At 44.1% G+C, this 26236-nt stretch overlaps 2 protein-coding genes across 7 annotated transcripts in view; one reads left to right on the top strand and one right to left on the bottom strand.

Annotated features, from left to right (window-relative positions):
* Window positions 1-1553: 1553 nt before the first annotated feature.
* MPC2 (mitochondrial pyruvate carrier 2) lies at window positions 1554-20426 on the bottom strand. The gene is made up of 5 exons (XM_034791547.1): window positions 20183-20426; window positions 7983-8023; window positions 4207-4291; window positions 2775-2886; window positions 1554-1797 (listed from the first exon to the last, which is right to left on the bottom strand). Exons 1-5 carry the CDS (start codon window positions 20283-20285, stop codon window positions 1740-1742), a joined length of 399 nt encoding a protein of 132 aa, XP_034647438.1. The 5' UTR covers window positions 20286-20426; the 3' UTR covers window positions 1554-1739.
* A 455-nt stretch (window positions 20427-20881) lies between these two features.
* The window catches only part of DCAF6 (DDB1 and CUL4 associated factor 6), a 166767-nt gene continuing 161412 nt past the window's right edge, over window positions 20882-26236 (top strand). For 3 of the 6 annotated variants that reach the window (XM_034791508.1, XM_034791490.1, XM_034791480.1), the window contains exon 1: window positions 20882-21145. In XM_034791508.1, coding sequence (XP_034647399.1) covers window positions 21052-21145 — 94 coding nt within the window. In that variant the 5' untranslated portion in view covers window positions 20882-21051. The remainder of the gene's footprint in view (window positions 21146-26236) is intronic. The other 3 variants (XM_034791516.1, XM_034791525.1, XM_034791498.1) reach the window with 1 other exon arrangement.

Below are 26236 nucleotides of genomic sequence, written 5' to 3'. Positions count from 1 at the left end.
GCCTAAGACTTTAGGAGGGGGATACTGCCAGACCACTTAACCTAAGCAGCATCAGGTCATTGGTACTTTTCTGAAGACTACAGTAGAATAGCTGATTGGTTCTCTCCATTGCAGTATCTTTTAGATGATTTAAGGTTAGTCCTGAACTACCACAAAACTGATGGCTGTTAGTCACAGCATTTTACCAATTTCCAGTTTGAGTAATTGCATTAGGCCTAGTGCTCTAAACTGGAGTGTTGCTGCTAAGTTGGCACCATATTTTAGCCCTAGAGTAAGCTGTATTATCTGACTCTCTATCCCTTTACTTTGGAAATTCACCAAGAAGGAGCCTCCACAGATAATCATTGATTTGGAACACTGAGTGAGAACACACATTTATGGGAAGTAGACACATGCAAGAAAGATCAACTGCTAACCATGAATGACCAGCTATTTTATAAGTTAGTTATAATATGCTTGAGTCCAGGCAACACATGATTTTGCTTGGGCCTGCTAAAAGGCAGCAGTTCTCAGCTTAACTTATTTTCTCTTCTATTTGAGGGGCTAGATCATTTCACCTTGAACTCCTTCATCCAGATGGTTACCCAAGTCTCAAATTCCAAGCTGGTTTTTTATTCACTGTAGTTCAAGAGAACAATTCCTCCCACACAACTCTCCCAAGTAGAAGAGATCTTTTTGAAAGGGTGGGATAGAGAACATCTTGGGACAGCACTCTTACCAGGGAATTGCTCATTCCAGGCGATATAGAGCAGTGGTTTTCAAGCTGGGGTCTGCAGACTATGTTTAAAATTTCCAAAGGAGTCTGCAGCTCTATCTGAAATTTAGGGGTCCACCAATGAAAAAAAGGGTGAAAGCCACTGCTGTAGAGTGCCTCCTTACAAACATTTAGAACAGTCCTAACATTTTAGCCACAATGTGCCATGTTCCACTGTGTGAAGAGATTGCAGCCTTGGCATGTCAAGGTCTTCTCACTCACTGGGGAAGTGAATGCTTCCCTGCTCACTGTATAGTACAGAGTGGAACATAATTTATCAGACTTAAGGAAATTCTTAGCATTTGAGTCAACAACCTTAGGGAATTAGTCAGTTTGAAATCTGAATATCCACGTACAAGAGATTTCACAGGCCTGGAGTCAGTCTTATGAGAGACCAGGTACAGCATAGGTGCAAGCAAACTTCCCCATATGCTGCCTTCCTTGTGTCAGTCCTCATCTGAGGAGACACCTTTTAGAGAGCCAGGGTAGTTCAGTCTCCAGGGTCCATCTGTTCCTGATCATGCTCCTGAGACTGCTAACAAGTCATTTAGTACAGAGTGGTGATAATTTGTGATGTGGACATTTCCCCATGCTCAAAGGTTATTTAGCCATTGACTCACTTCTCTATAATTTAATTACTCACTAGGCTCCAGGCCAGATGTGGAACCTCTTGATCAGCTGTCAAATCTCCTTATCAGCTGAGCCATCCAAGAATTTCAATTTTTTCTGGAAAAGCAAATACGCTTAGATGTTTGTGGATCAAAATGGACTTAACATTGTAAATTGATTACACCAGCTATAACTTAAAAGGTTATATTTTATTTAAACATACAGAGACACTGCATGTTACCTACAGCTGAAGAAATACATTTGTTCTCTAGACATTTAGAAAAATTAGCACATCCTTCTCAATGCGAGAAGATTAAAACTGGTCAAGCTAGGTCCCACTGGAAGTTCTGTGCACAGCTGGATCTGACCAGTAGCGTTAAGGTTCTTTTTGCTGCAGCTGCTCTTTTTCCTTGGCTTTTAGTTCTTGATTGTACCTATAGACAGAACATAAGCAAAGTCAGCATACAGCAAACCAATCATAGGAGTTTAACACATCCCTAGTAGTTACAATAGAACCTTTTCATACTATTCTTTGGGAGACATTTGAGCAGTAGCAGGAAGTCTTTAGTAGGGTAAAATGCACCCTTATCTGTAGGCAGAAACACTCCTGAAGATCAGATCAAATTTGATTTACAGGTAGAAGTTTGAGTTAAACTTTTGATTACATTACAAGTGAAGGCTCCCAACCAGCTGAGCAAGACAATTACTGCAAGATTCCAAAGTAAAATGGCTGACCACTTCTGGACTCATTTTAGCTTATTATTCCAAGTAACCATTTGGAATTGTGGTTTGCCCTCCCCATGAAATAGAGCTGGAGTGGAAGCTGGAGAGTGCTCTTCCCAGGGGCTTTTTTGCTGCCTATGCTAAATGAAGGAATTGATGGGATGGTTCAAGGGATACTAGTGGGAAGTCCAGAGAAATGCATGGCTAGTGGGAGGAGGATTGGGGGGGTTGAGGTTCAGGCCTATGGCAATACAGTTGCCTAAAGGGCAAGTGCACCCTCGGTAGCTTGAAGAGTGCGTCTTATGCTTGGTAGCCGAGACCCAGGAATGAGAATTCTGCACAGACATCTCCAGAGAAATTTTATTTGCTTCTGCAATGTTAAGTAATAGGGTTATGATTTAAGTTACAGCATCCCTTTAAAAGTTTTGCTTATCTATAATTCTTCTAGTTATGTTAGATATTTACAACCTTAACTCCATTTGCTTGGCATAAAAACACTGTCAACATTGTTCCCTGGGATGCGCAAAGTTAATCGTTCTGCAAGATTTTTTATACAAAGTGTTTAAGCCTGACTGTATTTACCTAGGTCTGTTTGTTATTTAGTGAGTGCTAACAAATACAAGAAATTCAGAAGCCACCCAAATAAAGAGTATTTATAGCGAAGAGCCTCCCAGTAGTATGTACATACCTCCAGATCCGAAAGAGCTGGGAACCACCGGCACAGCCAACGAAGAAATTCACGGTAAATAAACCCCAGTTTTTAGGAATAATAACTAGAGAATATCTTGACCAAATAAGGCCTGTTGGATAAAAAGCAAAGATTACCACTAAATACTCAAACATACATCTAATTACATTAAAAATCACTTGAGAAATGTTGATCAGACACTAAAAGGTATTCAAACGGTTATAGCATATGGACCGTGTCCTAACAGAAACATATAGACACATTACACGTCATTAGTGCCATGACAGCCCCTGTACACTTCTCAGCAAGCTGGACCTTAATTCTGCAGCAAGGTTCCAGACTGGAAGGCACTCTGGGGTAGCAGACTAGAAAATCTGCAGCAGTTTCAATTAAATTAAAAAAAAAAAAAATAGTAGTCAAAGATGGAAGTCAGTGCAGGTATCCCAGCATTATCGGTTTTGATACTGCGTTGTTTTACATATGCTTTAAAACTGAAAAGTAGGGACTGAGTCACGCATTGTCAAGAATGTCTATCAGAAGTTGTGAAGAGGCAAGAAGAGCGTGTGTGGGAAGACTCGAGTAAGTGGAGCTTTTGGCCCATCAGAAGGCATTGGCAACAGTTTGGGATGTGGTTTTAACAGAGCTGATATGCTGGAGTGATCAGCAGTGGAATAATTAATAATGCTGAAATTAAGTGTCACCCCATTAAGATGAATGTAATTCATACTTCTAAGCTACTGTTTCCAGATGGATGCAGATTCAGGAAGTCAGTACACTGACTTACACACGTATTTTACATGGAGAAACTTGAAAGTATAAGAATTAGGGCTTATCTACAAAGAAGGTTTTTCCAGTTATACTGGTTTAATTATATTAGTGTACTTACACCAGCTTCACTGCTGATGTTTAACATCCTCATGTGGACACTTATTCTAAAATACAAGTTGCTTTTTGGCTTGGTTTAAACTGCATCCACAGCACCATGACCTAAGCCCCAAAAAGGCCACTCAAGCTTGAATAAGTGTCCGCATGGAGAGCTATACTGGTACAACTCTAGCACTTTAAATTCACCCACTGCTTTTTATTAGTGTAACTTCCCATGTAGCTAAGCCCTTCTAGTGTTTAAAAAGTGAATTTAAATTCTGAAACAACTCCCTGGGAAGGGGTGGATTTTGTGGTGAATTCCATGGCCACAGAATACCTACAGCCCTCTCTATAATATAAGTAAGTTATCAGAAAATATCTAGGCTTATCATAGAAAGAGGGATCTTTTGATAAAAGACTGAAGTTAAAAAATTTAGCACATAATAGAATCCGTGAAACAGATTAATGTATAATTGAGCATTAATCTTGTGAAGAAGATTCTTTAAGAAGAAAAGATTACAAACTGGTGAGGATTCTGGTCAGAGGTGTAGAAACAGAATGCATTCACCTGTTGCCGTTAACACTGCAGACTGTGCTGTGCTGAGTTTCTCTGCTGGTCTGGTCATATCCGCCATTCCAGCACATACCAAACCCTGTAAAGAAAAGACACAGCCAACTTTAATCAGCAAAGTAATTATTTCACTTACTTATCACCAACACTCCTCTTAGTGCAGAAGTATCCAGAGAGCCCACTGCAGTTTGTGATGCAAAAGCATATACAAGGCTCATTTCCCAACTCAAAGTGCTTACAATTTCCATGGACAAGACAGAGGGGGAGGGGAAGGAATACAGCATATAAAGCAGAGAGATCAGAGCAATTGTTGGCAAACATGTTCATTCCTCAGTTTTTACTTTTGTGAGGGAGCAACAAGGGAACAGGAGGCAATGAATGAGTGGGGAAGTATTTGTTTTTATAACTCAGAAGATCCAGGGATGCCCAGGTTCTATCCTTTACAAAGAGTAACTACCCCACCTACTCTGTTTTACAGGAAAGCAGGTTAAGAGAGCTTGCTAGGTGGAGTGATTTGAGATCCTACAGGAGAATGCCATTTTAACACTTACCTCAAGCTTTAAACTGATTTTAGTTTAAAAATCTAGACAGATCACATCTTCCACACATTTACATTCAAATATGAAAATTTTAGACACCCGAGTAGCCTACCATTATAGCACATGTAGAGAAGGCAATAAGGACCTGCAGAGGGCGCTAAAACAGAAAGATGGTCAGGCAACATGATGGCAGCTGAACTTCAGTAGTGACAAAGGTGGAGCACATTGGAAGGAATAATCTAATATTCATTACCACATTTGAAGTTTACTGCACCAACCCTGGAAAAGAACCTGGTCTCATTGTCCTGATCAAGGAGAATTTTGGCTGATGATGCAGTTTAGCTCCAAATATTGTGTTCAGTTTTAGTCTCACTATTTCAATAGCAGAAATAGAAAGTCTAAAGATGAGTGATGCAAATGTTTATAGGCATGGAAAGACTTCCACATGAAGAGAAAGTAAAAAGATTAAGAGTTTTTAAAGAGGAGACACAAAGGTGTAGAAAAATGAATGGCATAAAGGTCAATTGGACTAGATGACCTCCTGAGGTCTCTTCCAACCCTAATCTTCTATGATTGGGTGCTCTTAATTACCTTCTTGTTATACAAAAAGACAGTGATTTGTCTACCTTTTCCACCACTAACCTGTGGAACTCACTACCACAAGTATCAGTAAGACTAAATGCTTGGTACGATTGAAAGAGGATGAGACATTTAATAAAACAGAATATCAGCATTTACAGAATTAACATATCAGGGAGAAAACTTACACTTTGGGGCATAAGCCAGCCAATAACTGACAAGGAATAGGATAATATTTCTCTCCTATGAGCCGGGTATTCCCTAGTTCTTCGCTGTGCAGTTTCTTGTGTCCAGTGCTGGACTTTGATGATACTGGACAAGATGGACGCTTGGTCTGATCTAGCATTGCAAGTCCTGAGTTCCCAGTTCAGGAAATGGAGCTGCAATCTTTATTAGATTATTGCAATAGTACAGTATGGCAGTGTTTTTGCCCTTTTCTCACGAAGTTTAAATATTTAATGTAGGACATATGGCAGAGTTCTTAGTGTCTTAGGTCATAGCTGAATCTAGCCACAATCAAGGTTTCTGCAAGTTTCTGGGTTTGATCAATTAGATTACCTGCAGTATTGCCAAGCATTCAGCAACACTGAGTCAGCTCCCCAAAAATTATGAGATTTGTTTAAAACTAATAGGTTAGGGTTTTTATTCACCTTCTGGTTTTCGAGCCTTTAGGCTTCATGTTTAAGCTTCTTTCTGGAACAATGAGGGCTAGAAACTTTAAATTTTAAGATGAAAGCTACTAAGTCACATAACCCCCCAGCTCCAGGGGTTTAAGACATACACCAACTATCACAAGGCTCAACCATATGTTGTTTAACATTGTTTTAGCCTAGTAGTGGCATCCATTTTTCAAATACAAAAGATAGAAATTGGTTTCCATGGGTCATACATGGGAATCAGTCTAAATATAAACCTAGTTTTTGAAGATGTACTTTTGAAAAAGCGGACTGTCTCACTTGCATGTGTGGCATCAGATGCCTTAAGCTTTATACAAAGGGGGGAGGGATAGCTCAGTGGTTTGAGCATTGGCCTGCTAAACCCAGGGTTGTGAGTTCAATCCTTGAGGGGGCCACTTGGGGATTTGGGGCAAAAATCAGTACTTGGTCCTGCTAGTGAAGGCAGGGGGCTGGACTCGATGACCTTTCAAGGTGCCTTCCAGTTCTAGGAGATAGAATATCGCCATTAATTTAAATTTAATTTAAAGGTAAATGAAATGCTGGAAAAATAATTATTTCAAGAATAGTTAGAACTCACATCTTCAAGAAAAGTGAGAAACAAACATTGATGGACCACTGATTATTAAAACTATCTAAAAAGAAGATTAACATACTGGCTAATGTCTTACTATTTTACCTATGTGGTATCACTGCCCTCTGCTGGACAGTATCAGTCTTGTTTAGTATCCAACTGGAAGCTTCTAGCCACTAAAGGATGATGAAACCTTATGGTCAGTAAGAAGTCCTTTGACTTGAGTAATAAAGGCTTATATGTTGTATGTTTTTGAAGCCAGAGGACTTGTGTTGTATTCTCAGTGCATCATGTATGTGGTTTATGTTGCCTAATATGTTAGGAGAGTCATGCAGGACTTATCTAGGAAAATATACAGTTTCAACACATCTAGTTAATATAGATTAACATAGCAAGCTCCTCACTGCCATACAGGGAAAAAGCTATTTTATGGAAGTTATATTATCAGAAGGCTACATACAATTCCAATTTCAGCTTGAGGGCAATGTTGTGGAGGCACAGGAAGCCTCTGGAGGGACTTTGCTACAAACTGAAGCTCTGAACAAAGGACTGATGACCCATCCCAGCTGGGGATGTATTCCAGAGACTTGATTTGAACCTGCAGTTTATTCTATCGCTGCTGCAAGCCTGAACCAAGAACTTTGCCATTACTGTATGTAATTGATTCCATTTAACCAATTCTAACTCTCATCTGTCTTTTTCCTTTTATGAATAAACCTTTAGATTTTAGATTCTAAAGAATTGACAACAGCATGATTTGTGGGTAAGATCTGATTTGTATATTGACCTGGGTCTGGGGCTTGGTCCTTTGGGATCAGGAGAACTTTTTCTTTTACTTGGGTATTGGTTTTCATAACCATTTGTCCCCATAACGAGTGGCACTGGTGGTAATACTGGGAAACTGGAGTGTCTAAGGAGATTGCTTGTGAGACTTGCGGTTAGCCAGTGGTGTAAGACCGAACTCCTCTTAGTCTGGCTGTTTTGGTTTGCGTTAGAGGTGGAAAAACCCCCAGCCTTGGGCTGTAACTGCCCTGTTTGAGCAATTTGTCCTGAGTTGGCACTCTCAGTTGGGTTCCGCCAGAACCGCATTGTCACAGAGGAGTTTTGCATTGGGCCTTGCAATAGTTGTTTCACAGCAGAGGCTCTTCAGTGAAAGTGTATCTCTTGCTGACCTCCAAGAATCAAACTGTTGTCACGTGTGTTCTCTACCATTAGAGCGAAGGTATAGTCATTCTGACACTCTCCACATTTTAAACACATAATCAGGACCTTAATAGCAAATTCTTTGATGGCACGGCCAAGACCATTCACGCCAAGAACTGGTCACTTTCCTCCTGGGTGGCTGAAAATCATTCCCTGACCTGCAGAAACGTTAACAATATCAGCGAAGTAACTTCTTATACTTACCCATTTCATAACAGGTGCCCAGAAAAACACTGTTTTGGGACCTGGGGAGAGAAAAAAACAACAACAACAACGCAACAGTTTGAGTTAAGGCATAATAAATTACACGCTCAGACATAGCTGTAATGGTACCAAAATGTATTTTTTAAAGCATTTGTATGAATCCCACAGTTGAGGGAGTAGTATTGTCTCATGCACAACACAGCCCATACAGTGAGAGCTTTTCTACTCTGCTCTGCTAATGCCTTTCTAGCCTGACCCACAACCCCTCTTCAACATTATGGTCTTAGCAGTAGTATCCAAGGCCATTTTGTTTTCTAGGTTATTAGAATGGCAAGTGAGCAAATAGCTGCAGTGTGAATAATGCAGCTGTGGCTAACACAACAAAAAAACGTGTGGTCCCAGCTAGTGGCACTATAGAAAGCTGTATCACTTGTAGATCCGCTCTTATGGCAATTCATGACACTAGTCCCACATATCTAGCATAGCATAAGGTTTTTTTTCCTCCCTGAATTCCAAAATACTTTACTGATGAGAGCACACCCAGGAAATCAGACTAGTGTCTCTACCAAAAGCTGTAGTATCGCCATCTCTTGTGTGACAACAGATCTGCTGCAACACCATATACAATTAAAAAGTGGAATTCAGGATGCAAAAGTAATTATCCATATTGGAATTTTCCCAGCAGGGCCACCATCCTCACCCGCATGCAAAAAAACCTTGAGTGACAACGAACAGTCAGGATCTTAGGTATGACTGATCCAGAACATGGTGGATACAATTTTCAGGAGCGTTTAATTTACGTAGAAACTTAAGTTCTGATTGACTTTGAGTGCAACATTCCGAGAGCAGATGGACAGGAAATGCCTATGTATTTGTGTCTCCCAAATACACATCAGACCTAAGGGTCAAAACTTTCAACTTCAAGTCGCAGAAGTTAGGCACCTAAGTCGGTGGCTTCCTTTTCAAGTCTGCTGACTTTCCATTGACTATAGACCCTATGAAAAAAATCGGGGTGCCTTATTTTTAGCACCTCACAATTAAAAATTGTCCTAAATGTTTTAACTGTCACTGTTGGCAGCAACTATTCCCTGTGAAAGTAAGAGTACAGGAGCATATCACCACTCTAACTTAAGGTTATAAAATCAGTTGCCACACATCTTTGAAGCAATTCAAGCCCTGTAAAATAGTTAGCAACAGTAACGGTTTAAAATACAACAACAACTGTTTTTACATTCTTGCACTGTGCTCCCAGACCCATACTGCTTGTAGAACAGAGATCTCTTGCTGATAATTTCCTTTCTTCCAGCAGCATCTCCCACAATACTGGAGATTTGGGTGGCTCCCCTCACCTCTGCAGCTCAAGGAGGTGGATCAGCATTTTGGTGCCATGTGCTCTAGCCACGTCCCCTCTGCTCCCACTTACTGTCCGATTTATTGGAAAGCTCTAAAACTTGAACTTGCATAAGATTTTTCAGAATTAACAAAATAACTACATACATTAGACCAATAAAGACAGCTGAATATCTGACTTTAGGCTCACGAGCCATCTAGGGCAGATAGAATTGTGGAAGATGCTGCCAGCAAAAAGAAAACTAATAGTAAGAAGTTTTTCATTCTGCCGTCCAGCATCTCCCAGAATTCTGGACATCTGGGAGGTAGTGAACAGCTGTAGGGAGAGTTATGGATAAAATTTGGTAGGAAAGAAGGGAATATCCACCCTCCTTTTTGAAAGCTCACTCAAAAGGCTACCTTATTTCTGGGGTACCACCTGCAGCACCTTCCTGCCAATGAGACCTCTTTAGAAGACAAAGTCCACCTCATAGTGATTCATGAAGGTGTTACCTTATAGACTTTTGCAAATTTCCAAAGCGGACTCACTTGCTCATTCTGCCCTTGAAGTTGCTAGGGATCTTGTGGAGTGCACCTTAATCCCTTCTAGAATAGGAATTTAAAATGCTTTATAGGCTTCCACCCAGCAACAGAGGACTTGGAATGTCTAAGTCTCTGGCATTTTGGGTGGAAGGAGGACACAGATAGCCCAATCTTTCTGTGGATTTTGTAAGCTGGAGACAGATTTTCAACACACTGACATCTAAGGTATGCTACATCTTTTCAGCTGGATACTGAGATTTTGGATAGAGGAAAGGAAGCACAAAACACTTGGGAAGTATGGAAGGAGGAATTTACCTCAGGAAGAATGGATTTTCTGGAGTCCTGAGCACTACCTTGGCCTCATGGAGCATGCTTTAAGGAACCTGAAGAGATAACTCTGCCAGCTTTGAAACTTGCCTGGCAGACGTGGCAGCTATTAAGAAACAAAATCTTAATGGATAAGTAAAATGCTGACACAGATGTCAAAGAGATGGGCTGGTCAAGGCCCTCAACACCAGCAGTAGGTCCCATTTTGGAAAGAATGGGCTGACCGCTGGGCTGGCTAACTGGACTGCTTGAAGGAATCTGGCTACCTGGGGGCTATCTGCCAGGAAGCAAAAGGATCCTGTGAATAGCATGCTCCTGATCTGGCATGTAATGGTACTAGGCTATCTATGCCTTCTTGGAGAAAATCCAAAATGGTTGGGATTCCTCGATTTGTCTTGTGCTCTTGACACCAGTAGTTGAATCTGGACCAGACAGAGGAGTAAGCATGTACAGTAACTCCTCACTTAAAGTCATACCGGTTAATGTTGTTTCGTTGCTGATCAATTAGGGAACATGCTCGTTTAAATTTGTGCAATGCTCCCTTCTAACGTCGTTTGGCAGCCGCCTGCTTTGTCTACTGTTTGCAGGAAGAGCAGCCCGTTGCAGCTAGCTGGTGGGGGCTTGGAACCAGGGTGGACCAGCAGCCCCCCCATCAGCTCCCAGTGCAGCAGCTGCCTGCAGTTCAGCTGTCCCTCCCCCCACTGCCATGTGCTGCTCCTGCCCTCTGCCTTAGAGCTGCTCCCCAAGACTCCTGCTTGCTGTGTGGGGGTGGAGGGAAGGAAGAGGGGGGCTGTTAGAGTGTCCCCATCCCCCCTGCTCCTGTTGCTTAAAACATACATCCATAGTTATGTTGTCTGACTAAACTTGGGACACTTTTCTCCTCAAGGGCAGACTGGAAATCAGAGTCAGCTTACCCATACTCCGCTCTAGAAGTTTATGCTCTGAGCTGTTTGGGTTCAAGTGTGCTTCCCAGCCCTCCAGGCTGGTGTCAGGTGTGAGAACTAGAGTAGTGGTTCTCAACCAGGGCTACGTGTACCCCTGGGGTATGCAGAGGTCTTCCAGGAGGTACATCAACTCATCTAGGTATTTGCCTAGTTTTACAACAGGCTACATAAAATGCACCATGAAATCAATATAAACTAAAATTTCATAACCCATGACTTGCTTATACTGCTCTATATACAGTACACTGAAATGTAAGTACACTTTTTATATTCCAATTTTATAATTATATGGTAAAATGAGAAAGTAAACGATTTTTTAGTAATAGTTGTTGTTACAAAATCAGACAAAAATACAGAAGGGTAAGCAAGTAGTTTCGAAGTGAGGTGAAACTTGGGGGACTCCTGAAAGGGATACAGTAGTCTGGAAAGGTTGAGAGCAACTGAACTAGAGGATCTGGAAGGCAGATGGGCATACCTTTGCGGACAGTATTGTGGGCTGATCACGGTATTGTAGGGAGTTGATCATCTGTGTTAGAACCCATATTCAATCTTTCATGCGTTCCAGGGAGTTGTCCTACCCCTTTAGAATAAAGGCTTGAAGGCATCCGCTACGTGACTGTGGCCATGGAGCAATCCCTATGCATGACCTCGGAGGCCCAACAGTTTAAGACATAGTGCTATAGTAGGCTTTCTGCAGCTCTGGAGCAAGACGACAGAATCCTGGATTTTCTGGAACCTCTCTTAAGTGTTTATTTCTGTGCCCAGATGAGTCTGGTGGATAGAATCAAGAAACTTTTTCGAACACCGATGAAGCCATGCACCTGCAGGAGATTCAACATCTGAGCCATGGCGTGGTGCTCCGCTGACTGCAATGGAGTGTTATTCAAGCTGTCATTCAGGTAGGTTCCCTGCAACTACTATTATCTTTGTAAAAACCCCAGAGGCAGACGATGGGTTAAATGGGAATGTTCAGTACTGATGTTTTGTGCTGCAGTCAAACCTCAGAAGTCTATAATGGCATGATCTGATGTGGATATGGATATGGAGATATGCATCTGTTAGATGTGCTTAAGTTTAGAAGCATGTGCCATTTCTGAAACCCCGCTGGGTCTCATTTTCCTTGGGGAGTGGAAGGGACTTTTCAGAACCCCCCTGAGTAAATTGGGAGGGAGGAAAGCTGATTAGAAGCTCTGGTTCTTTCTCCAGAGCACTCAGGCCCCCTTGTAAGACTAGGGAAGACTTATGGCCCCACAAATTTCCTTTCTTTGTTCTCCAGGCATCCCTTGGGACTTACCCCTCCACGTTGACTGGCTGGGGTCCTCCTCACTTTTGGAGCTTTACCTTGATCTCTACTGGGGTTCTGCTCCATTTGTCTAACATTGGAGTTGTGGCTACTTTGGTGGGAAGGGGACCCTATCTACCTGTCCAACTTGTAGCCCCAGAACCTAATGGAGTTCGGGTCGGTCAGGTGCAGTCCGGGCACAACACAACTCACCATCTCCTGAGACTTGGAAGGTTGCTTCACACAGAGTACTACTTGACTTTGACATGGTGCTTTCTTGGCTGCTCTGCCATACCTGTATAGGGGCAGAGGAGCCAGCAGGGAGGCAGCAGTAGAGGTGCAGGGTGGACTAAACTATTAGCGCATTAACCAATCCAGGCAGATGTAAGCTGAAAGGAAGAAACTGCTTCCTATCGCCCAAACTGAATAGGAAAGGAAGAACACTGCGCCCCACCCCCTCCACCCACACAGAATGGGGGCTGGAGCAATTGATCAACTACCTCATGCCAGGGAGTAATAAAATCTGGTGCATGATGAAGCGTAACCAGATCATGTGGTGTCAAAACACTAATCTGCCTCTGTAAGCGGCAGAGTGGAGGGGAACAGCCTAGATGTCCAGAACTGTGGGAGACACTGGGGTGCAAAAGACCTGCATTATTCTGCTTTGTTTTGGAAATGAAAATAATTCTACCTGGCTGGGCATATTTATGGTGCATGTCGAGCTATATAACATTCAATATTTTTAAAACAGCAGTTATCTTCTTATGGAAAGATCTTGGTTAGTGTGCCAGCATCACTTTCAGCAGAACTAACTGCTTTTGAGTCAGTCTAAACACTTCGAGGTCCCACAAAATTGGCATTAAATACTCAGACTGTTCATTTGTTGACAAGTGAAATTAAAACCATCTACAATGGTCTGTTTTTGGGACAGATTAGCAAGATTGTACCCTTATATTAAAGTAGAAAGTTCTCAGGACTCTTAAGCAAACATGTAGAATGTAATGCAAATTGAGTGAAACACATGGATTGGTTCCCAAGTACCAAGTTAAATCAGGACCATATTGCAGTTTTGTTAACAGATTAAAGCCCACAGCCCATTCAGTTTGTTCTGTCTGAATCCAGCCTTGTGTTTTTGGACTACAAGTTCTTCAGGACAAGAATGTGTTACATTTTATACATTGTATAGTACTGGGTACATTTAGGATACCAAGACTGATCTCAGATAAGATCACTAATATTTTATTATGCTGTAAGAAGTCTCTTGCAGCATAGTGCCATCAAACACTCCTTTTATCTATCAATTCCCTAGAATAGAGAATGGACTTGCAGAATTAGAGACTAGCTGTATGTTGAAAAAGGAACAAGGGAAAGATTCCAGAAAGCTTAGACTGAGATTCTCTAATTCAGACAGATTTAGCATGTAATATTTGATAAAAATACTGTCATAATGTCACATTGTTCCATGCAGTAAGCGGGTACTTCTCAATCTAAGAGAATCTGATTGTGCTGACGTACATCAATGGTGCTGCAGTTTTTTATTTTCACAGTTGCCATGTTACATTATGAGAGTATTTACGGTTAATGCACATCAGTACCATTCATTTTAAAGAATAGGCAAGAATCCTCTAGGGGATGCCAGGTTCATTATCCCCTCCTCTCCTAGAAGGTTCCCGCTGTTCTCACTCATTTATAAAAAAGAAACAACAATTCTATGACCTGACCTAGCATTTGGGTCAGCAAGGGAACATCAGCTGCAAATGCATCATTAACATGTCCCTAGGTACCGGATATGATGAACACTGCATATCCTCATACTCTAATAAAAATGCCTATTTAAGAAATGTACTAGCAGGCAAACACAGATGTGTTATACCCTACTGACTCACAACAGGGGCAGGGGTATCGATGGCTTAAACAGCAGTTCTTGAAGTGTCATGCACCCATACTCAATTCATAAGTAAATTCATAAGTAAATGAATACTCAGCAGGATTTAAACAATATTCTGTACTCCATTGCATTCAAGATTTGAGCCCTAAATTAGATTTTTAAGTCAGCCTACATTGTGGGAAAAATGCCTTATACAGAATAGCAGCAGTGTATTATGCTGGCACTAGTAAAATCAAGCCTCATTAGGAGACAATTGCTTGGTAAACATGAAACTAAAATAGAGTTATTCTTATACGGTATAAAGGCTTTGCAACTCCTGAAGTTTGCTAGAACAGCCTAACACTTCAAGCGGTAACTCTGCCTTTGTAATATGCTATTAGATTCACAGATCTAGTTTTACAATAATCACTGGTAGCTTGCACTTCTACATAGGTTATAAATTGCTGAATTATAAAGTTTGACACGGACATTCTACTCAACAATCAAAGATTAAAAACATTCATGACTATACTAAGTGTGAAGTACCAGCATATTATACTAAGTTCTCTTTAGAAGGGAGAGCCTCCTGAATAGAGTAAATAGACTGAAGGCAGATATAGCAGGTCATTACAAGTAGCTGAAAGTCCATGCTGTTATACAGGTGCAATTTGAAGTCACATGCGTAACCTCTCCCCCCCCTCCAAATGGGGGCTCTTGTTTCCATGGAATGTGATGTAGTGAGCAGTGATGCTGTTGTACATGTTCCCCAAAGTTTGGGCATGTTGCTGCCCCCTGGCTGGAAGCACAGTCATCTTTGTTACCCCAAATAGCTGTTGCTTCCACCTTCTCTGATTAACAGTCATATTCCAGCTGCCACAGAACCTTCAGACTCCAACATTCCATCTGGTTCTCCCTGGGCCCAGTGATGATTGAACCTGGTGATACTCTAAATAAAGAGCTTTCAACCATGATTGTAGCGGTTTCCATCACATCACACTGACTCAGACATTATAGACTACAGAAGGGGTGGGCAAACTATGGCCCAGGGGCCGCATCCAGCCCTCCAGCTGGTTTAAACTAGCTCTCGAGCTCCTGTTGGGGAAGCGGGGTCTGGGGCTTGCCCTGCTCCTGTGCTCCAGCTGGGGAGTGGGGTCCAAGGCCACTCTGTGAGCATACGCAAAGGGTCCTGGAAGCAGCAGCATGTCCCACCCCCTCCAGCTCCTACGCTTAGGGGCAACCAGAGGGCTGCGCGCACTGCCCCCGCCCCAAGCACCTCCCCCACAGCTCCCATTGGCCGGGAACTGCAGCTAATGGGAGCTGCAGGGGCAGTGCCCGCGGATGGGGCAGCATACAGAGCCGCCTGGCCACATCTACGCATAGGAGCTGGAGGGGGGACATGCTGTTGCTTCAGTTAAGTGCCACCCGAAGCCTGCACTGCCTGACCCCCTCCCGAACCCCAACCCCCTTCCCCAGCCTGAACTCGTTTCTGGCCCCACCCCAGAGCCCACACCCCCAGCCAGAGCCTTCACCATCCTGTGCCCCAACCCCCTGCCCCAGCCCTGATCCCCCTCCCGCCCTCTGAACCCCTTGGTCCCAGCCTGAGCACCCTCCTACACCCCAAATCCCTCATCCCCAGCACCCACACCTCCAGCCTTTCCCCTTCCCCTCCCATGCACCCCAACCCCCAGCCCCCTCCCGCATCCTGAACTCATTTCTGGCCCCATCAGAGAGCCTGCACCCCCAGCCACAGCCCTCACCCCCTCCTGCACGCCAACCCCAATTTCGTGAGCATTCATGGCCCACCATACAATTTGCATACCAAGATGTGGCCCTTGGGCCAAAAAGCTTGCCCACCCCTGGACTACAGAGTGACAATTCTTGAATATTAGATAGCATAGAAAGTTTCCTTACCTGGCTCCTTCGACACTGCCTGGGAAGTTTCTTTACTAAATCAGATTTAAATAGGTCTGCTAGGACTTCCCCCTCAGTGTGGAAACTCATCCATAGCCTTACTCCTGTTTAAGCTTTTCCCTCCCATCCACCTTCTAGGCCTTTTAGATTTGCAACACTAATGGTAGACAGGTCTAAAGTCTGACCTACTTCTTCCAGCTATGTCTTAGGATCTTCCCAGGGAGGGTGCCTAGATAATGTCTTGTTCCAGAGGATGTGGCTGTATTTATTTTGGAACCTGGAGTGGCACAGGGTTGAGTAGATGCACTGCCTGTTTATTTACTGACTGCATGTCAAGATCATAGTATTTAAAGCCTTAAGAAAGAGAAGACCAGTCTGAGGGCCAGGCCATGGACCTACGTCCACCTGTGACGGCAACTAGTAGGCTCAAGTGCTAAGCACTCATAGCATAATCTTAATCAAGGGCCCCCCAAATTCAAATGCTTTCTTTCTCATATGCTTGCCTGAGCATCAGTGGCATCCTTCCGTGCAATAAAGTCCAGTACCTATTTCTTCCAGATTATGGTGGGGTTTTTCCACAAACATTTTCATGTTCATTTATGCTGGTGTGGGTGATGTTTTACTCCTACATTCAGGAAAATGCCTGTTCAAGTTATGTTCAGTATTTGTGATAGGGCCCACAAGCTTCCAAGCATGTATTTATGCAAACATCTAATTATTTTCTATGTATTTTCCCCTAAAAATACTTTAGTGTCCCTGCAGCAAATGCAATGATCAGTAACAAATCCCATAAGCCAGCACACATGCACTTGAGGGGAAAAGTTGCATGTGAATCTGTTTGGAATTTTAAAACTAATACTTGAAAAAAATTTGACAAAACCCTCAAGAAATTGTTCCTCAAATTATTAATGGGGTTTTAAATTGACAATGAGTTGGTTCAGAGACTCAAGAGGAGGGAGAGAACAGTTTGTTTGTAAGCTCTTCCTCAGAAGAGAAGTAACTCAAGAATGTGACAAAAGTGCTGCGTTTTGATTGATAGCCTCCACATGCATTTTGATCATCATAATAAAAATAAATTAAAGACACTTTATGAAGCTTGGAATGAATTACACATGTCTACACTTCGTCCCCAGTGTAACTATTATTACATCAGGGATAAATTTGGGTCATAAAAATACAAGGTCATCTTATACTTCCTGCTCCTAACAAGGAAGGCACAGTACACTGATGAAGTAATATATAAGTCACACCAAGAGATAGACTCTCTGCTTCGTTCATGAATCCCTTGCTGAAATCTGACTATCCATCCCTGATTAAGATGCTTTAAACAGTGAACACATGACAGAACACAAGCCAAGTCACATCTCTCTGCTGCTAACACTAGCTTTCCACCAAGTGGCAGCCAATCGGAAGTGGGGGAGTTGGCTTGGCACCTCCCATTTGTCAGAAGCTTTCACTGTCTTCTAGCATCCTGAATTAGTTTGAAAAACATTACCCAAATGCAAGATTTTTTTTTTAGCATTTCAGCCAAAGTTTTCTACAAGTCAAAGTAAAGGGATTTCTCTTAGTCAGACACAAGCGATTTAGAATCTAGGTAAAAAGTCACTTATCAAATGAGGCTATCAAACTAGGCCTCACCAAGGACAGATGACTGTACATTAACCACTTTCCTTTTAGTACAAACAAGAATATTTCCGCGTTGGATGGCTTTTGTTCTAGTTAAATGTGCACAATAGCCCTGGAAATGAAGCTCTCTATTCATAGAGCAGGTACAGAAGGGGCAAAAGTAAGAAGTTCAGTTCCATACCCACTGACCCTTCGCTGAAGCTGCCTATACACATTATGACAATTGTTCTTTTGACAAGGATATCTTTCTTTTAGAAACAGGATCACTACAACAGTTTGGAATTCCAGCTTCAACATTTAGAAAAGGCATGGAGCAGGAACGGCCGAAGTTCAACTCACAGGCCAAATTCACAAACCTGCATAATGTAGCTTACAATCTTTAATATTGATGGTGCAGTTTAAATAAAGAGTGTATGTACATGCCAGGAAGTATCATCACCGTGGACCATCTAACTGAAATTGGCTTCATTTTTGGTCAGCTTAGAATAACAGAAAAGTTTTAGACACAGTTACTCAATTTGGTGACAAGGGTTTGCACTGATCTAAATTAATCTAAACTATCTGAACCAATTCTTGTTAAACCAGTGCAATCTTTATTTTGAGAGAAGACTTTTGTTGTAGAAAAATGACCAAATGACTGAAAGCTAAATTCCCTTACTGCATAATCATGATGCACCCAAGAACACATTCTGGATAGATGAAAAGTCAAGAACATGTATTACATTAAAGAAAAACAGTGGAAAAAGCAGTCCATGGAAGACTTCACATTTCCTCAGGTATCTTGTGAAATCTATTTACATAGCAGATTCTAAAATGGAAGAACCACTTGCTTGAGGAAAAAAAAGCAGGTGAAGATAGTTTTTTATTTAAATAAAAAACTCATTGGCTTCTTTTATTTTAGAGCTACTTCAACTACAGAGCATTAGCTTCTGAACCTGCACATAGGGGAAGCCAAAGGTTGAGCCAGAAGTGGCTCATTTCAGATAAGAAAATGAAGACAAGCAGCAGTTTGTTTTTAAAGGATTATACTTGAAGATAAGAGATCTCTACTGTTTCTTTTCCCTTTTCTCAGTCAGATTGATCCGAAGAAGATTATGGTTAACAAGTTCAGACCTGTGTCAGCATCATCACTATTGTATTATTAGACTATCTGTAAAAGGGCAGTATCAACACACTTAATATGTTTACATGCAACTAGCTAGAAACCCCACTGCAGTTAATGAAGAGTTACAAGATTTTGGATTTTTCTTTTTAAAGGGAAAGAAATTCATTTCAAAGCTTGCAGAGAATGTTCCCATAAGTAAAATAAACTTGCTAATTTGTGTTAGAGCAACAATATCACTCATTGTTTCCCCAATACTTCCCCCCACGTACTCTATAGAAGTGTAAACCAACTATTAAAGAAAAAACTAGTGTCTGTCAATTTGATGCTAAACACCACAGCAACAATCCTGTAGTGGCATATCCATAAGTGATATCCTAATGTCCAATAGGTTCCCTGCCTCAAAAAACAAACAAACAAACAAAAAAAACCACAATTTTTTAAAGCCACCTCGGTTCCTTCAGAAACAAATATTACTGATCACTGAGACTGCAAAGTGCATTTCAAGATCAGAAAAGCAATAAGATACTATAGGATCCCTTAGTTATTGTATAGTGATCTATTACATCCATCCCTGTACTCTTAGCAAGTTCCCCAGTACACTAGGTTTGTATGTCCAGGTGCCTACTAGACTCTAAGGATCTTCTGCTTTTCACCGTCCTCTGGTTACAGGAAGCTCTGTTTGGAATATAGACACGTTTAAAGAAAGTCTTTCCGGTGAAGATCAGAGAGCTTTTCCAAAGAGATCTTGTAACACTCCCTGAAGGCAGCTAGGCTCCGGGTGGGTCAGAACTCCCCCAACAGCTAATCCCACAGCTGAACCCTCAACAGAAGGCCATTTATGAGCTGCCTTGTCCTAGAGAAGAGCAAATCCTCATAAGTTTGCCCCAATTTACCATTCAAAAACGATGATTTAGAAACCCAACCTCTGCCCGCCCCGCACACCCTGGAAGCAGGTGCCGTGGCGGTACCACCCTGCCCTCCCACAGGCCAAGGAAAGCGGGGTGCAGAGATGGAGCGACGGGGCCCAAGGTCACAGCGAGCCCCGGCCGGACTCCGGCTCCGCCCCGACCCAGCCTCTCTGTGCCGCGAGTTGGGGGGCTCCCAGCGCCTCAAACCCGGGACCGCCGCCCCGCAGCCAGCCCCGGCCGGGAGCCCCGAGCGCTCGTCATCCCCTCGGGCAGGGTGAGCCGGGTCCCGCCCGGCCCAGCCGAAGCGGGGCGCAGCCACAGCCCTCCCCCATCCGCCCTGGGGCGGCGCAGCCGGTACCTGCCGGGTGGTTGTACAGGGGCCGCAGCCGCGGCGGCAGCTTGAGTTCGATCCGGTCAAGCAGCCGGTGGTAGGAGGCGCGGAGCCCCGCGACGGCGGCCATGTCGGCGGGGAGAGACTAGAGGGCCCCGGGCTGCTCTAGGGTCCCAGTAACAGCAGCGGCTACAGCTACTGCTCCAGCGTCCTTCCGCGACCCGCCGCCCTTCGGCTTCCCTCCCAGCCGCCCTCCGCGACCCGACGCCGCTTCGCGAGAGGAGGACCCCGCTGTACTTCACGCTGATTGGGCCGCTGGGAGGCGAGGGGGCGGGGTCGAGCAGCTCGCCGAGCGCTATTAGTTAACAGGACCTCCTCCTCCCCCGGCGCCCCTCCCTGCTGACGCTACGTCTATTTGGGGGCGGTGGGGAAACACTTTCCGGCCATCTTTGATAAGGGCAGGAACATCCTTTCCATTCTGGCTGCCGTGCTACCCAAACTAAACATGGCTGCCTTGGCGCTTCAGTGTCCCGGCCAAGCTGGCAGACGCAGATGAAAGACATTGGAAGTGTAGGCAGCTTTTTGTGCCCAAATACAAGATGGCCGCTGTATGACTTCACCGCCTGAATCCACAGAGCCAAATGGTCACGTTCTCGCGATAGACGTAAGTCTCGAGCGCTGTGAATGGGGCAGGGGCGGAGTCAGGGGCGGGGTGAGATGGGGGCGGGGAGCGGAGGAGCTGCCGCTGTCGCTCGTTCCTCGGTGGCGGCTCAGCGGCAGGCGGGTGCGTGCGCGCGCGAGCGAGTACCGCGCGGGCGGGCGGCTGGGTCTCCATGGTGAGCGTGGGGGGCGGCTGCCGCCGGCGGAGAGTCTGAGCCTCCCCTCCCCGCGGTGCCATGTCCCGGGGGTGCTGCCCTCACCTGCTGTGGGACGTGCGGAAGCGGAGCCTGGGGCTGGAGGAGCCCGGTCTGCTGCGGAGACACTACCTAGGTGAGCGGGGGGAGGGGCGGGCGTTGCCGGCCGCTTGGAGCAGCCGGGGGGGGGGGGGGGCTTCGTCCCCCCCCCGCCCCAGCGGGGAAGGGGGCAGCTGAGCCCCCCCCCCCCCCGGGGGGCGGGGGGGGGGGGTGTGCCGCACGGGGTGTGGCTCTGCTGGCCCCCCCCCCCCCCGCGGCCCCGATCACTGTGCTTTGGTCAGTCCCCTCCCCGCGGGCCGCGGCCTCGCCCCGGCCTCTCTGCGGGCTGATGAGAAACCGCTACCCCGAAATGTCAGTCACCGCGTGAAAAGTTTCCCCCCCTGCGCCTGGGTGGGTGACCCGGGTCCAAAGGATGTTGCGGGGTTAGGAAACAGGCGCTGGAACAGTTTGTATAGTGGGGGTGCTGAGAGCCATTGACCCAACTGTCAACCCTGTTATGTGATGGGAACCACTTCCAGCCAGGGGGTGCGGCAGCATTCCCAGCACCCCTAGACCCAGCACCTATGGTACGAACCACCAGTGGGTGGAAACATAACGCCTCTCTGCCCGTCCTCGGCTGCCTGGCTCTGCCTTTTCTTTCCAGCCCAGAAAACGGACCCGGGGGTAATAAAGCGTCTCAGTCCAGTGACAAAATGCATTGCATGCTTACTCGGAACAGTCAGAGCCCTGTCTGTGTCAGCTGGTGCAACTCACAGTGAAGTGGCTCAGGAGTTTCTGACAAAAGCATGTGAACACCACTGCTACTGTGATTGTTTGAATAGATTGTGTGTCTTTCTGGTTCCTTGAGCTTGCAGTGCTACACAGATGACTTTTGAAACTATCATCTTAAAACACCTATTTATTTAATATTCCTTTACTTGTGTTAAAAACATCTCAGGATCATTAAAAAGGGTAGCTTTTAAAAATGCCACTTAATTCTCACCCATTGGTGCTGTGTGTTTGCTCTTTGTATTTTATTAATATTGGACAATAACATTAGATTGATGAAAAGAACAGAAGTACGTGTGGCACCTTAGAGACTAACAAATTTATTTGAGCATAAATAAATTTGTTAGTCTCTAAGGTGCCACAAGTACTCCTGTTCTTTTTGCGGATACAGACTAACACGGCTGCTACTCTGAAACCTGTCATTAGATTGGTGAGTTTTACTTTCTAGCTCTCATATATTACCCAAATACTGCTGCTGTTTTAAGTTTCCAACGCCAGTGTTTTACTCCAAAATAACTGTTGAAATTTTAGGGTGGGAGGAAAGCAATGATTATTGTATTTAGTTTTGTAGTCCCCCCCTCACCCAAAGCTCTTTGGAGAAGGGACAGTTCTTCTCTGTTTGGAGCTCCATTGTGCTAGGTACTATATAATCTCTTTTAGGGCCTCTAGGTTCTGCTGGAATAGTAATAGTAATATAGTATTCCTTTAAATTGGGTACAGTAAGGCCACTGGAGTGAAATTTTACCTAAACACCTGTGACTTTTTAAACCAAAGAACCAATGTAAAAGGTATAATGCTTTATTTTTATGAAGAAGCATTATATTTCTATTTCTATAGCTTGATCTGCTCTGGTTTCCAGTTGGTTTTCCAGGAAAATTTAAGGTGGTGTTTGACCTAGTAAGTCCTCAATATTTTTGTCTGTCTCCCCTTGTGTCATACCTTGACAACTGTAATCAGCCTAGTGCATGGATATGGTGATAGAACTTGAATACCCAGGTGACTTGATGCTTATAAAGGCCTAGATTAAAAAAAACAGTGCCCCAGTTTGAAGAGGGAATGGGAGCAATTTGGTGGCCAAATTAGAGAAATTAATTTGTTGAACTTCAGGAGATACTGCTAGACCTACTATTTTTTTCCAACCTTTTCCTGTGGCGGTTGAATGGGGCTATAAGGGGGTAGGGAGGGGTGAATTTTATTTGTGAAGTGTTAGGAGGTTCCTGTCCAATATAACCTTTGTATATGTCTTTTTTTTAAAAATGGAAAGTACAAGCCCTTGGGTTTTTTCTAACAGTTTCTAATTAAATCAAAAAGTTTGATAATTTTATAGTAACGGTCAATATTTCAGTGAGATACCAATTCTATGTAATCTTGCTAGCTGGCTTCTGTTTCTAGTTGCTCAGTCCTTACTGCAAACTTACTGTAAGCTGCTCCAAAGAAGTGCAGACCTTAACTGCAGTTCAGTACTATAGTGGACCAGGACATATTTGAATTGTACCCAAAATATTATTTAAAAATAAATGGTATTCAACTCCTTTGTCATTGACACACCTGCTTGGTCTTGTGCCAAAAATATAAATTATTGCTAATCAAGATGCTACTTTTTTTAATGCTGTAGTCACCTTTTGGTCTCTGGTAAAACTGATCTTAATCAAAAGGACATATCTGCGATTAACATGCATTTGATCATGTACATATAGGTATCTTCTGTGGTTCAACAGGAAACTGGAATGAGACCACAAACTCATTTCATATAGGTTATGGCCAGACAGCCAATAGGTGGCAAAGATTATTAGTCTGTAGTGATATAGACTGAATTAGAGGTGACAGTCTCAGTAATCTTCTAAGGACCACCTGATCATCCATTCCACTACTCTGATATTCTACCAGACAGAACTCTTATTCTAAAAAAAAAAAGTACACACTTTGACTTGTTGTCTGTATAGTAATATCGTGTTAATCAGTGGTGGTAATTCACTCGCGGGCCGTGAGACAGTTTGTTTACATTGGCATGCTGCCCTCAGCTCCCAGTAGCTGTGGTTTGCCATTCCCGGTCAATGGGAGCTGCAGGAACTGGAGTGGGCCGCAGGGATGTGCTGGCAGCCGCTTCCCACAGCTCCCAGTGGCCGGGAACAGCGAACCGCGGCCACTGGGAACTGCGGGTAGCTGTGCCAACGTAAACAAACTGTCTTGTGGCCCACCTGCGGATTACCCTGACAGGCGTGTGCAGGCTGCAGGTTGCCCACCACTGATGTTAATGCTTCAGGCCCTGAATGTACTTTTTTGTAAATCTGTTGAAACTGTTTTGGGTAAACAATTGAAACAAAAATGGATTATCCCATTCCCTTCCACCCCCAAACCCCATTGTTAATATATTGCCAAATTGTTGGTAATGTGTTGTGTGTGTGTGTATTGAAGGACCCAACACACCATATACATACATTTACAGTAAAAGCTGTGTTATCCGTCCCTATACCAACCGGACAGCTCTATATACCGCCATTTCTAATCTTCATAGAAAGTCCGGTTTATAGTCCGGTTGGTGTGGGGCCGGCAGGCTCCCTACTTGGCTTCGTGTGGCTCCCCAGAAGCAGTGACGTGTCCCTGCTGCTCCTAGGCAGAGGAACCCATGAGGAGTTCAAAGTGCGGGAGAGGGTGTGGGGTTGGGAGGCGGGAGGGATTCCGGGTGCTGGATCCGGGGGGTGCTCACCTCGGGCAGCTCCCTGCAAGTGGCAACCTGTCCCTGCTGGTCCTAGGTGGAGGAGCTAGACCAGCACGCTGCACGCTGTCTCCGCCCGCAGGCGCTGCCCTGGCGGTTCCTGTTGGCTGCAGTTCCTGGCCAATGGGAGCTGCAGAGCCAGCACTTGGGGCAGGGTAGGGGCAGCACACAGAGCCACCTGCCCTGCCTCCGCCTAGAAGCATCTGGGACAGGTTGCTGCTTGTGGGGAGCCGCCTGAGGTGAGCGCCCCACAGATCCGGCACCCTGAGCCCTTTCCCACACCTCAACCCGCTGCCCCAAGCCCCCTCCTGCACTCAAATTCCCTCCCACACCCCCTCCCGCACCCAAACTCCCTCCCTCTTAGTTAACCGGCATTTTTCACTTACTGGCACCCTCCCATTCTCCTAACATGCCGGATAAAACAGCTTTTACTGCATATGGTAATATTTCCCTTTAATCTACAATCTAGTGAAAGATTGGAGGGTGGTGCAGTCTATAATCCTTTCCCTATTAATTTTTACTTAAAATGCCACTTGGCTTGTTCTGAAAGTCTAGTAATGGGCTGGCAGTCAAATGACTCATACTGCCTTATGGTGATTGGGAGCTCTGATACTAAACTTGGTTGAGCTTGAGCACCTAGGTTGACAGGTTGAATTGCTACAGTAGCTAGTCTAACAAAGATATCTAGGTTACATTGTATCGTCCTATGTAGATTTCCCACAGGAGGAATTTAGGTGTGCCAGGAAACGGAGGTTGATCTTGAAATGTTTCTAAATAATTGTCCCCACTGTGTCCCTCTGAAGTCCTATAAAACTCCTGATAGCATTCTGAAAGAGAGGCTTCTGCAAGGGTGAGTTTGTGGATGTGTGTTTGAGGGGGAAATGTCTCTAAGGATCCCATCTGCAGTGATAGAGGAGACAATCAAGCCCATCATATCACTGCAGTTATACCTGCAGCTGTGATTTTTGTCAGCATTGCAAGTTAATTAGGCTCAATCAGTGCTCATATCTGAGATCTCCAAGGAAGACCAAGGTGCTGCAAGAAGCTGTTGGTGATTCATTAGGTGGCACTGTCCCCTGAGTCAACTTGATCAGTGTCCTAGTAGATGAAATTGAGCTTCTGGGAGTGCCATCTCTTTGAGATATGAAACTGAGGTCCTTTCAACTTTCAGTTATTAAATATTTCTTGGCGCTTTTGCAAGTGTAGAATAGTAAATCATGGTATTCTACTCAAATTCCTTTTTGGATGATTACTCTGTCTGCTTAAAGGCCCTCTGCAGTTTTAATTAGATGTAGTATTCTTTGCCACCACTAGCCCTAAACTGTTCATTTTTGGTGTGTGGTATTGTAGTGCGCTGTGAAACAGCTGACATGGTGGTAGGATTTTAGTGATGAATCAAGTTAGTGCTCTTAACATAGGCTGATACTTTAAAATGCTTAGATATATTAACGCATTTTGGCATCTTCAGAATCAATGCAACTATATAAATGTGATATCTTGTATATTTTAGAATCTTTAATGAAAAAGTAGCAGCAGTGTTGCCTTGCAAAGAGGAAAATAGATTAATAATTTGTTAGAAGTATCCCATATTAATAGGGTCTACTTGCTTTTCTGTGAGAGGGATAGTGCTGCTGAAGATTACTTTGAACTCTATAATGAAAGACTTCTCTTTATAAACTAGTC

Source organism: Trachemys scripta, chromosome 1, assembly GCF_013100865.1.
Source record: "Trachemys scripta elegans isolate TJP31775 chromosome 1, CAS_Tse_1.0, whole genome shotgun sequence".
Classification (NCBI taxonomy): domain Eukaryota; kingdom Metazoa; phylum Chordata; order Testudines; family Emydidae; genus Trachemys; species Trachemys scripta.
The sequence above is the reverse complement of the archived record's forward strand: the minus strand, read 5'-3'. Positions and strand labels throughout refer to the sequence as shown.